General features: G+C 41.8%; 2 protein-coding genes across 3 annotated transcripts in view; one reads left to right on the top strand and one right to left on the bottom strand.

Moving 5' to 3' along the window:
• LOC102916143 (BLOC-2 complex member HPS5) overlaps window positions 1-2,258 on the bottom strand; it is a 43,007-nt gene extending 40,749 nt beyond the window's left edge. Inside the window, exon 1 of the mRNA XM_076542908.1 lies at window positions 1,990-2,258. The gene's annotated coding sequence lies outside the window, so the exon portion shown is untranslated. The remainder of the gene's footprint in view (window positions 1-1,989) is intronic.
• A 146-nt stretch (window positions 2,259-2,404) lies between these two features.
• LOC102914896 (general transcription factor IIH subunit 1-like) overlaps window positions 2,405-13,470 on the top strand; it is a 72,908-nt gene continuing 61,842 nt past the window's right edge. The window contains exons 1-2 of one of the 2 annotated variants that reach the window (XM_076542911.1): window positions 2,405-2,855; window positions 10,098-10,266. In XM_076542911.1, coding sequence (XP_076399026.1) covers window positions 10,113-10,266 — 154 coding nt within the window. In that variant the 5' untranslated portion in view covers window positions 2,405-2,855; window positions 10,098-10,112. The remainder of the gene's footprint in view (window positions 2,856-10,097; window positions 10,267-13,470) is intronic. The other variant, XM_076542913.1, reaches the window with a different exon arrangement.

A 13,470-nucleotide genomic window follows, 5' to 3' on the forward strand; every position in this document is an offset into this window, starting at 1 on the left:
AACTTGAGTCGTCTGGAAGAGCATCCTCTGGAAGGGCAGACAGAGCTCTTAACCACAAAGGCGTTTCTCCAGCCCCAAGTCATTTATCTTATTAAGTAGTTAGTAAAATAACAGGGACAGTTGTGAGGACATGATAAATAAAAGAATTCCAGAAATCAGTTCTAGTCAAATAAAAAAAAATCACAAATACCATACATATATGTAAATATACATATAGCTCTCATAAGGGATCACAGTAAGTCAAAGAAAATGTCCTTGCCGGGCGGTGGTGGCACATGCCTTTAATCCCAGCACTCAGGAGGCAGAGTCAGGCGGATCTTTGTGAGTTCGAGGCCAGCCTGGTCTACAGAGCAAGATCCAGGAAAGGCGCAAAGGTACGCAGAGAAACCCTGTCTCAAAAAAAAAAAAAAAAAGAAAAAAAGAAAAGAAAAACAAAATGTCCTAAAAGGAATAACACTATTCCCAAGTCAGCCTTTCTCATGAGAAAAGGGGACAGACAGCAGACAGAGCTGAAACAGTAGGAGTGGAAAAGTGCTGAAGGTATTCAGAGAATACAAGTTTTGTCCTCAGTTAAATATAAAATGTAAATAATGGAATAATAAAGCTGTGGTCATATAGGGCTCAAGGTACAAAACACTTCCAACCTTAAGCCAAGGAACTTAAACTTAATTTGGTAGGCTGCAGAAAGTAACCGAAGGATGTAGTGTGGAGAGTTTATACAATTCCTATAAAGTACTATGGGCAGACGCTAGAACACACGGGTTTAAAAGTAAGAAGTGAGCTATAAAGAAGTTACGATGAGGCATTCCCATTACCTAGAAAGTCTACGGGAAAGAAGAAAGCCTCTCTCTTGACATTCTGAGTAGAGAAGACTTAAAACTGATTTGTAACTAGTAGTATCTAAAAGCAAAGAATAGCTTCCTTTTCCATATAATGTGATCTCATCTGTACTTCCTTTTTAGTTTCATTTCCCATCTTACTCTCTCCGATTATTTGAATATCCTGTTCTTCTTTCCTTCCATAAATGTGAACTACTGTAGTTTTAGTTATGCTGTTCATTGAATATTCTCAGACCAATAAGCCCTACTTTTCTAAAAAGCTGAGTTTAAACATTACTTCTGTGTGCTGGCAGATTTAAAAACAAAACTTAAAAAAAAAAAATGCTAACCTCATAGAAGATGGCAGCAAATGCTTGCCAAAAATCAGTGAACATCTAACTTCTTCTTCTTCTTCTTTTTTTTTTTTTTTTTTTTTTTTTTTTGTTATTCAAGACAGGGTTTCTCTGTGTAGTTTTGGAGCCTGTCCTGGATCTTGCTCTGTAGACCAGGCTGGCCTCGAACTCACAAAGATCCTCCTGGCTCTGCCTCCTGAGTGCTGAGATTATAGGCGTGCGCCGCCACCACTGTGTTGTTGTTGTTGTTGTTGTTGTTTTTCTAACATCTTTTTTAAAGATTGGCTTTCCCAAGGGTCACAACGCTCACAAAATGTAGGTTTGAAAGTAGAATACACGAGAGAAAAGAAGGGGGAAAAGAGAGGGCCCAAGAGATGTTTTTTTTGCTGTGCAAGCCTGGTGACTTTGGTCCCAAGAATACACAGAAAATGGAAAGACAGAACAACCACACAAAGTGCGTGCCGTGTCATGTCACATCTTCCCCCAATAATAAATGAAAGTAGAACACACGAAAGATCAAAACTTTTTTTTCCACTTCCCCGGATTATTCTGATGATAATTCAAAAGTGGCAGACAATGATTGCTGCTCACACAGCCAATGCAAATCACAACGTACCCAGTCCCACTAGGTGCACGGGAGGAAAGACTCGACAAGGGTAACAAAAATTAAAGAAATTTTATGCAAAGGGAAATTAATAGACTTTATTTCCAGAAGAGAATCTTCCTATTCAAGAAATAATGATTAGGAAACTCTGCCTCAGAAAAATTAACGACTCGCTCATGCATTCATTCATCCATTCAATATTGCGAGTGCCTACCGTGTTCTAGGCCCTGGAGGCGTCTCTGGAGATGCAGGATGAACAGAGCAGTCAGCCCCTGACCACAAGAAGCTCCTAATAAATCACAACTACTTTTTAAGCCGCCATGACTTTGAACTGCATCTGTCGCTGTGGAGGAGGGGAGTCTGCGGAGCAGGTTTTCCAAGCTAGGCTCACAGAACCGCAGGCTGACAAGCCAGCCGCGGCGCCCCCAAAGCCAGGCGGCCACTTCCCTTAGGCAGGCGCCGCACGCACCACGCACTGACAGCAGAACCTCAACTTCAGCATCCCTGTCGCCCCGCCCCGCCCTTGAAACGTCATCCAGGGGCGCCGGGGGCCGGGGAAAGCGCTGTTAACGGCACTTCCTCGTCACGTGACGGTCACGCCCCTCCCCGCGCGTGGTCCCGCCCCCTCCGGCCGCGGTCGCGATTACGTTCCCCGCGGCCTGCAGTGGGAGAGCCGCCGCGGGCCTAGGACGCGCCGCCCGTTCAGACCGGATGCTCTCTAGGCAGAATGGCGAGCCAAACTGAATCCCCGAAACTCTTCGCCACTCGCGACCGGAGATGGGAAGCAAAACAGGCGGGGACCGGTGGGGGGGAAGGGCAGGAGCCAGCGGAAGGTGTCATGGCGGCCGCACCGGTGGTCACGTGCCCCGGAGGCCCCGCCCCGCCACTTCCGGTCACGTGCCCTCAGCGCCCTCGCAGCCAGCGATGGAGGCGAGACCCCCCGGCCAGAGAGGCGGCGGCGACGGCTCTGGCTGCTGGGTTTCGGCCTCGTCCCTGCAGCGGCTGTGAGGAGCGCGGCGGAGCTAAACCTGACCGGACGTGGTTCCCGGAGCCCAGGCCGGAGGCAGTGGCCCCCACCTGGTAAGTGGAGACCGAAGAATGGGGGTGGGTGGGCGGTGAGGGTCTGACAGGCCCCGGGGGCGCGGGGCGCTGCGGGTTCAGCCCCTCGCTGCCGTCGTCTCCGCGACCCCACAGGCTGGCTGGCTGGTTTGCCCTTCTTACCCCGGAGTGGGAAGGAGGTGCCCTGACCCTTAATCTACTGCCTAAAGGCATTCCGCTCTTCCGCCGAAGGGACTCGAAGGTTTCCCGGGTCACACTCATCTGAGAAGGAAGGAAGTGCGGCCTCTCCGGGACACTGAGGCCCTTCCCGTTAGAAAGTCTGCCCCGGAGAATCTTTCGATTCTTGTAAGAAGTCCTCACCTTGGTGGCTGCGTGTCTTTTTGCTTCCACCTGTCATCCCGTACGCTTCAAACTGTTCCTAAAGCGTGAGCCACACACCCAGTTTTAGTTATAACCAGTTTGACAGCCATGCAATGTAAAACGGACCATCAATACATGGAAATATGTGATTGTTTTTATAAATTCTCCAGTGTTCTCTAAGGCTAAATTACGGTGAAATTGACGCTTACATGCACATTTTACCGTCTGTAAAACAAGGGTGGGAGAGAGATGTTAAAACTTTTGCCCAGGGCGGCGGTGAGATGGTTCAGCTGGTAAAAGTGCTTGCTGCTAAGCCAGAGTTCCACCCCTGGTACCCACGTGTTGGAAGGAGAGAACCAGTTACCGGAAGTTGTACCCTAATATACACAATTTAATCTTGTTTTTGTTGTGTTTTGTTTTGTTTTTCCTTCAAAGACTACAGTTTAAATTAAGGTTAAACAAAGGTTTGTGAGTCAGGAATGCAGCCCAAAGCTAAGAGTGCTTGCTGGACATGTGTAAGGTGCTAGATTACATCACCAGAACCGGCAAAAAAAAATGCAGGGCTGTGGGTACAACTCATTGTAGACTGATTGGAAAGCATGCAGGCCTAGGTACAGAAAGCTGAATGGTATGAAAAAACACACCAAGCAAGGTCTGGCTCCAGGCAATGTTCTCAATATCTAGACTCATCATTTTTTTTGTTTGTTGTTTTGTTTTTGGTTTTTCAAGAAAAGGTTTCTCAGTGTAGCCTTGGCTGTATCCTGGAACTTGTTTTGTAAACCAGGCTGGCCTCAAACTCACAGCAATCCACCTGCCTCTGTCTCCCAAGTGCTAGAATTAAAGGTGTACACCACCATACCCTATCCCAGACTTGTGATTTTTAAAAATCATAAAAAAGCTACAATGAAGCTGAATTTAGGTGGATCAGTGCCCTGTCTCTAAGGACATCTCCTAAAAACACTGAGTCAAATTTGTCAACCTTAAGATTCTTAAAAGCCAAAACCAGAATAGTTGCGTGAAGAGATAATAATACAAGGGACTATAAATATAACCTCTAGTGGCATCCTAATGGCATATGAGGGCAACTCTGGAAAGAATTTTGTGCCTATTAGTAGGCTTGAATCTTTTTCGAAGCAGGGTCTCCACAGTGTAGTGTAAACTAGCCTTGAACTCAGCAACACCTCTTCTGCCTCCCAAGTGCCAGGGGATTGCAGGCTTGAGGCAACACACCCAGTTTATATCATCTGCACTTAAAGGGAGAGATCATCTGCTGTATTTACTTGGCCAACTGAGCAGTGCAATAGTTCGATGAATTTGAATTCCTCTTATATAAATTTCTTTCTTATATCTGTAGAAGTACAGATATAAAAAAGCAATTTTAAGAACTAGGCTTGGTGGTGGCACACACCTTTAGTCCCAGCAATTGCAAGGCAGGGGCAAGTGATTCTCTTGGGTTTGAGGATAAGTCCCAAGCTAGCCAGGGCTACATAGTGAAACCCTATCTCAGAAAAAGAAAACTGTAGGTGGAGTTTTTCTGTTCCAACTGCCTGCTCCCAAATGACTGACAGCCACTTCCCAAATACCTGACTTGGAGACAATATAAATTATAAAACCTAGGCCGATAGTTCAAGCTTGTTACTAACTAGCTCTTACAACTTAACCCATTTCTATTAATCCATGTGCTGCCCTGAGACTCATGACTTACCTCTATCCCATTTTGTGTATCCAACTTGTTCTTCCATCTGGCTGACAACCTCTGACTCTCCCTCTTCCTCATCCCATCATTCTCAGTTTGGCTTTCCTGCCTAACTTTGTCCTGTTCAGCTATTGGCCAGTCAGCTTGTTTATTAAACCAATCATAACATATATTCACATAATATACAGAAAGGATTGTTCCACAGCAAAAAAGAAAGGTAATTAAGTGAATGCAGAGGAGTTCTGAGTTCTTTAAAATTACTTGGAAGATTATTACACTCAAAAAAAAAAATGTGGGTGTGGTGGTACACACCTTTTGATCCTAGCACTGGCATTCTCAAGTTTAGTGATATACTCTTATCAGTGTGCAGTTTTTATTAGTGGGTATTTACCTATTTCCTTCTATCATGCACTTAGTATTTCCCTAATACTTCACTTGTGAAACCATCCTTATAACAATAACACTCCACTTTGGTTTACTTTTAATTTTTGTGGTTTTGTTTTGGGGACGGGGGTTACTTACATGTATGTCTGTGCACCCACCAACTGTGTGCCTACTGCCTGAGGAGGCCAGAGGAGAGCATCAGATCCTCTGGAACTAAAATTACAAACAGTTGTAAGCCACTATATGGGAGCTAGCAATCAAACCCAGGTCCTAATCAAGAACAACTCTTAACTGATAAACCATCTGTCTGTCCAGCCACATTTGGTTCCTTTTTACATACTTCCAAAGTTTTATTTTCTATATTGCTGTACTGATAAAACATTTTTGGATTGCTTAATAGCAAGCATTCTAGAGCTCTTTTCACTCATTGTTTTCTTTAAGATCTTAACATGTATATCAGGCTGCCCTTGAGCATGGCAATTCTTCACTCTACCTTTGATATCCGGGCAGCTATCCATGTCTTATGCTAGTAGATATAGCTCACTCTTGTAAACCTCCTTTCCAGGAGGCAAGAATGGTAAGGAGTTTATTTTTCTGTATACTTTGGAAGAAGAAGAGGTAGGTAATGGAAATTCAAAGACAGTAATTACAGATTTCTGTTTAACTATTGTAAATTTTTCCTAAAATTTCTTTCTAGGGCAAGATCCAATTTTGGGAATCTTTGTGAGAAATGACACTCTGGTCTATGAATAGAAAGCTATAGTATCCTGTAGTTGAGTTTAGGATGTATGTGCAAAGGTTTCTTGTGTCTTGGCAATACTGTATTCTTTAATAAAGATTTTCGTTCAGTGTCACAAATACATATTAGACCCTTCTGAGGATTACGCTTTGCTGCTGGGTGCTGTATTATAATGAATGGAACACATTGAATCTTGATCTTTGTGAAGCTTGCAGTCTGCCAAGGGAGACAGACATACATGTTTTTTCATACACACACACACACACACACACACACACACACACACACACAAATGCTGGAAGGTAAAATACAATGATCCCGTAGCTGTTACAGATTTCATGCTATGATTTCCAGTGTGTCAGAAACCTTTGGAAGTCAAGAGAACTATTTAAAGTATGCATATTTCCTAAATCCCAAATTGGGCTGCTGGTTCAAGAAAGTGTCAAATGTTTCATGCTGCCGGGAGGCAGTGGCACGTGCCTTTAATCCCAGCACTCAGGAGGTAGAGCCAGGCAGAGTTCTAGTGAGTTCGAGGCCAGCCTGGTCTACAGAGCGAGATCCAGGACAGGCACCAAAACTATACAGAGAAAGCCTGTCTCGAAAAACAAAAAAAACAACAAAAAAATATGTTTCATGCAACAATGCCTACTTCAGGGATATTAGGGCTGAGGAGAGCTACCTAAGTGGAACTTCACTCCCGGGTTCCATCTGTAAGAAAAACATGGTACTATGAACCCAAACTGCATTTACTACAAAGAGCTCAAACACTTATCCAGTATGATCTTTAAAACAAATGATGGTTTGTTTGTGGTGGAATTTTGAAGTATAATGCTTATAGTTTAAAACAGATTTTTTTGTAAATTTTTTAGTCATGCCTTTACATTGTAAAATATTAAGGAAATATGTTATATAGTTTGTACATATTCAACACATTTTCCTGAAAACTGGTGTATCCTTTAATTTTGCATATTTACTTACAAGACCTTGATTTTAGAGACAATTTTGTTTATTTTTTTTTCATTAAATTATTTTTTTCCTTTTATTGAAAATAGATTTTCCCCCTATCACATAATATATCCTGAGTATAGTTTCTCCTCCCTCTGCTCCTTCCAGTTCCCATCGGGATTCTCTTGCAAAGGATAATAACAAAATAAAATATAGTAAGATAAAACAAAAACTAACACATCAGAATTTGGCAAAACAAACAGAAGGGACATTGCCCAAGAGAAGGCAAAAGAAACAGAGACCCACATGTTTACTCACTCAGTAACCCCATAAAAACCCTGAACTGGAAGCTGTAATATAGTTAAAGGACCTGGTGCAGACCCATGAAGGCCTGCCTGTGCATGCTACCTTGGGAGAATTACTTAAATGAATTCATTAGCAGGGCGTGGTGGTGCACTCAGGAGGCAGAGGCAGGTGGATCTCTGTGAGTTCCAGGCCAGCCTGGTCTACAGAGTAAGTTCCAGGACAGCCAGGGCTGTTACACAGAGAAACCCCCGTCTCAAAACACCCACACCCCCACCCCCCAAAGTAAGTGCTATGCAGAGAGTATTAGAAAACAGTAACAACTTCAGAGATTAGAATCCACTGGGAAAAAAATGAAACTAGTTGAGAGGAGAGAGAAAAATGTATCAAATCAGAAAACAAAGACATACACATGCAGCTTCGGGCAAGGTTTTAACTATCAAGCCTTGTAACAGATAATTCCATAAAATAATACATCTCTTCATTGATCATATTAGATTTAAAGTAGCCTACAGCAATATTTTTCACAAAAGAAACACTATGGCTCTTATAGAGTTCTATTGGGAAGAACCCAAGGAAACTCCTCCAAGGAATCTGAAAATCACAGAAGCCATTGTAGGGTAACCCTAGTGGGTCTATTTATTAGCTCTCCCAAATGTGTCCTCTTTACACTTAACAAAGATACTACAGATGACCAGAGAAACTTGGCAAACAAATTTTCTAAGACAATTGACAGTTGTGCCCAGTGTTCAATAACTTATCTCTGAAATTTTTAAATGGGAAGGATTAACCCAGGGCCTAGAGAAAGAATGCTGAGACAACATTCAACCTCTAAGCTGCCTCTCAGCCCTGCCTTAAATAAATTTTAGTGGAAATGGTTTCTGTGTTATGTAGGAAAGGCCATTGTTAAGTACTGAAACTCAGTTCTATTGATGTGCTGAACTCTTTACTTTCCAGGTTCTGTCTTTAACTCATTTGCTTCTTTACCTGCCCCACTCAGGTGCTTCTGTTATTTTCCAAGCCCAGCCCAGTTCATTGGAAGCTTGTGCTGGCACTTTTCTTCAAACTACTGATTAACATTATTGGGGTAATTATGTGGTAACGTCCTCCTAACTTCTCTCCAATCTTTCACAAGTTTTGATTGATGTTTCCTAAATTGTGTTTTATATAGTACACAGTATCATTTTACATTCTATCGTCAGGATGAGCATTTAAGTTTTTCCTAGTTACTTGTTATAATATCTATGCAAAGTTAATATTAAGCATTTACCAGAAGCTGGGCTGTGGTGTTGCAACGCCTTTAATCCTAGCACTTGGGAGGCAGAGGCAGGCAAATCTCTGAGTTTGAGGCCAGCCTGGTCTACAGAGTGAGTTCCAGGATAGCCTGGCTACATAGAAGAAAACGGGGGTTGGGGGGTATATTTCATAGCTCCATAAATGTTACAAAGTTAACATTTCTAAATTAAAATGTAAATGTTTATTAATGTTTATTGTAAATGTAAATGTTTATTCTTGCAGAATTACAAGTAACTAAAACTGTTTGAGTTCTTACCCACATGTTATTCTACATTTGGTTTTATAGAGAATCAACTGTTGGGAAGACTTTTTTGAGGTGGTGAGGGGACTTTTTTTTTTTTTTTTTTTTTTTTAAAGATCATTTTGGGCCAGGGTTTCCCTGTATGTAGCCTTGGCTGTCCTAGAGCTTGCTATGTAGAATAGACTGGCCTGAATCTTGCAGCCATCATTTTGCCGCCTCCTCCTAAATGCAGGTGATTTTAATCAGTCCTTGGGTGCATATGTGCATACAAACTCACAAAACACAACTTAACTGGGAAGTCAGAGGACAACTGACAAAGGAATCAGTTCTCTGTTGTCATCTTGTGGGATCCAGAGATTAAATTCAAGTCATCAGCTCACACAATGCAAAAATACATACATATTTTTTAATAGATAATGGGGGGGGGAAATCAACTTGTCTATCCTTCTAGTCATACATGTAGAACATACATGACATGTATGTAGTGTAACTCTGAGGTCAGCCTGATAAAGACAGAAACCTAGTCCTACTTATTGGATGCTTCAGAAAAACATCTTGACATCTCACATCCAGTTTCCTTATCTACAAAACCTAACTAACAATAGAGCCTGCTTCATAAGATTAAGTCGGGACTAAATGAGATTAAATGGCACCTTGTATTATCTGCCATTGCTTCTCTCTCGAGACCTCCCCACCCCACTTTGAAAATACAGTCTTACTATAGCACACACTAACCTTGAACTCTGATCCTCTTCCTCACAGTTCTGGGTACAAGGATTGCAGGCATACCATTACCAGCATTCCTGTACTAAATGAAATTGGCGTGGTACAAATCAGGAATTAGCTACTTGAGAAAAGAAAGAATTAACTAGAAATAAGCCTTGGGGGAGCTTTGGGGATGTTCCAAAAGTGTTCCATGTGGTTTGGGTTGTGGTTTGTAGGCACATACAGTTTTTAAAACAGTCAGAATGCCTTTTGTTGGTTTGTTAATTGTACATCTGTTTATTTTTAATTTGTATGGGTGTTTTACCTGAATGTATGTATGTGTACCAGGGGCATATTATGCCTGCAGAAGCCAGAGAGGGTGTTGGATCCCCTGGAGTTGGATCAAACTGGAGTTACAGATGGTTGTGAACTACCACGTGGGTGCTAGGTATCCAACTTGGGTCCTCTAGAAGAGCACCATGTGCTCTTAACCACTGGGCCATGTCTCCAGCCCCTGTACATCTATTTTTATTTACTTATTTTTAACCTACATTGATGTGGTTGATTTCTTTTTCTCTCTTGCCTCCCTCTTAGCACCTTATAGCCATCATGGCAACTTCATCTGAAGAAGTGTTGCTGATAGTGAAGAAGGTTCGTCAGAAGAAGCAGGATGGAGCACTGTACCTCATGGCAGAAAGAATTGCTTGGGCACCTGAAGGCAAAGATAGATTTACAATCAGCCATATGTATGCAGATATTAAATGTAAGTCACATGTACTAACATCTGATGTGTAGTCTGACAGTTTTATATTTTATATTAGAAGAACATACAGTGGTAATTATAAAATAGGATCATCAAATATACACTGTGCATTGCAGATTTACATAGTGTAAACCTGCCTTCATTAAAAAAAAATTTTTTTCTATGTGTGCTTTAAAAAGTCCCATAATAGTCCACTAAGTAGATATACAGTCTGGTATATAACTGTTCTCTCTTGAAGGACAATTAAGAGATTATTTCAGAATTTTTTACTGCAAATATTTCATAGTATAAAACTGTGGTAGGGGCTGGCTGGAGAGATGGCTCAGAGGTTAAGAGCATGGCTGCTCTTCCAGAGGACCTGAGTTCAATTCCCATCAGCTACATGGTGGCTCACAACCATCTGTAATGAGATCTGATGCCCTCTTCTGGTGTGCAGGCATACATGCAGGCAGAACAATGTATATATAATAAATAAGTAAATAAATAAATCTTTAGCCGGACAGTGGTGGCGCATGCCTTTAATCCCAGCACTTGGGAGGCAGAGGCAGGTGGACCTCAGTGAGTTCAGTGACCACCTGATCTATAAAGTGAGTCCCAGGACAGCTAAGACTGCTACACAGAGAAACCCTGTCTCAAAACAAACAAACAAACAAAAATCTGTGTGCTAATATCATTGAGGTTTTGTAGGTAGATTGGTAGATGATGCCAGATTGTCCCTTCACAAAAATTTTGCATTTAGACAAGTTACCTAATTTTGTTCTATGGCCATTATCTGCTGAAAAAATATATTTAACTTTATAACGAAGGTAGATGGGAGATATACAGAGCGTTTGAGGTCACAATAGGGACTACTGGGGATCAGACCCAAGGACTCTTTGCATTCTGGGTGCACACTCTGCCACTGAGTTACAATCCTCTGCCCAAGAACATTCAACTGTAAAGGCTAAAATAAACATACCTTCTTTTTCCATATTTGCAAGGTTATCTTGGAATTTATTCAGAATGTATAGTATTTTGGAGTTGAACAGTAGGTTTAAGTGCATTAGAAATTTGGAATCTTTAATTTGAAAGCAATTTCTACAATTCTTACAATCTCCTAAACTATATATATATATCTGCTGGGTAGAAACCTATTGTCTCCCACATGTTAAATAAGCACTCTACCACTTAGCCACAGCCATGGCCCTTAACTAAGATCTTGAATAAGAACAACCCAGGAGAGTCCTTAACTGTGACCATTAGTGTAGATCCACTTATTTCCCTGGATATAAGAGTTTTTTCACCAGGTGGTGGTGGTGGTGCATGCCTTCAATCCCAGCACTCAGGAGACAGAGCCAGGTGGATCTCTGAGTTCGAGGCCAGCCTGGTCTACAGAACAAGATCCAGGACAGGCACCAAAACAACATGGAGAAACCCTTCTCAGGGTTGGGGAGGGGTGAGTTTTTTCATAGGTAAAAGTCTTGTGTAGATTTCAAGCACCATGGTACTTCCAAAGGCAGAAAGCTCTCAGCACGCAGGTAGGCATCCTTTATGTGTAAGTAACAGCCCTTTCCTAGAGATTCAACTCCCTGCAACTGTTGGAAATGACTAAGATACCTACCTTTTTCCATTGAAGTAACTTAGAATCTTAATTTCCCAAAGAAATAATATTTAAAACAATTTCTTTTATAACTGGGAGCTATTTGTGTTAGTATTACTTAGAAATAGGAAATGAAAGACTGGGTAGGTGGTGCAAGCCTTCAGTCCAACACTCAAGATGCAGAGACAGGTAGAGCTACATGGCAAATTCCAGGCCAGTCAGGGTTATGTGGTGAGACCTTGTTGTGCCCCATGCCCACCCACCCCACCCCCAAAAAAAGGGAAGAAAGAAAAGGGAATAGGAAATTAGCTCCATGTCTTTACAATATATATACTTTTATACCCACGGTGTACAAAAAGAATATGCCAGTCTCCCATTTTTCTACAATATAAGCTGTTGAGTATATATCCCAGTCTAGAGCTGTATCAGAATAGTTTGCATCAGGAAAATGCCTATTCTGAAAGAAGCCATTGAAAGTTATAAATAATAAATGATTCAAGTAAAATGAGCATTATGTACCTATCATAACAGAAGTTGGCTAATTAAACCAAAGGATATGGGGCTGGAGAGATGGCTCAGCAGTTAAGAGCATGTATTGCTCTTCTCAAGAACTGAGTTCAGTTCCCAGCACCCACATCAGGCAGCTCATAACCACTTGAAGCTCCAGCTCCAGAGGGATCTGATACTTCTAGGTTCCTCGGATATCTGCACTCATGTGCACATAGCCATACACAGATACATGCACGTAATTAAAATAGTGAAATCTTTTTTTAAGAGGGACATGACTTCTCAGAACAGGAGCCCAAACCAGAGCAAGGATGAAGCAGTGGCAATGTGCACTGGAGGCATATATAGTGAGAATTCAGAAAATTACAGGTGTCTTTAAACATCTAAGTATAGCTTCTCTGAATAATGTACATGCCTCTAATCTCAGCCCCTAAGGGGCTAAGGAAGAAGAATTACAAGTTCTATGTAGTGAGACCCGGTCTCAAAACAAAACAAAAAGCCTGGGGGAAAGCGATTGATTGTTTTGGAGGGACAGAATAATGCAACATGAAGGCTGATGGTTAAATATGTTCATTTTTGCTAAAATATTTCATCTAAACTATTGGTTTAGAAGCGTCATCTTTGAGACCAAATTTCTGTTTAAGGTTCATAAAATCTGTCTAGACAAGCTGGGTAAAGTGGCACATTTCATAATCCCAACACTCAGGAGACAGCAGAGCCAATAGGGTTATCAAAAATTTGAGGCCAGTGTAGACTTAAGTAAAAGTTCCACGTTACAAGCCAGTTTGGACTACAAAGAGAGAGACGTTCTGTGTGTGTGTCTTTCTTCCCCCTCACCCCATACACACACATATCAGAAATCTGTTTATTAGTGAGAACTCTGTACAGTATGGCACACTGCCATGAGTTGCCTATTTAGTGGGACAGAGCCCTCCATCTCTGATTCCTCTTTGAGAAAGGAGAAGCACTGTTGCCATGACAGCCATTTGTTAAGAACATAGATCCTGGGGATAGAGAGATGACTCAAATGTTAAAAGAGTACTTGCTGTTCTTGCAAAAGACCTCATGCCAGCTCCCAGCCATCTGTAACTCCAGTTCTAGGGTGGATCCAACACCCT

The sequence above is a fragment of the Peromyscus maniculatus genome, chromosome 1 (assembly GCF_049852395.1).
Source record: "Peromyscus maniculatus bairdii isolate BWxNUB_F1_BW_parent chromosome 1, HU_Pman_BW_mat_3.1, whole genome shotgun sequence".
Classification (NCBI taxonomy): Eukaryota; Metazoa; Chordata; class Mammalia; order Rodentia; family Cricetidae; genus Peromyscus; species Peromyscus maniculatus.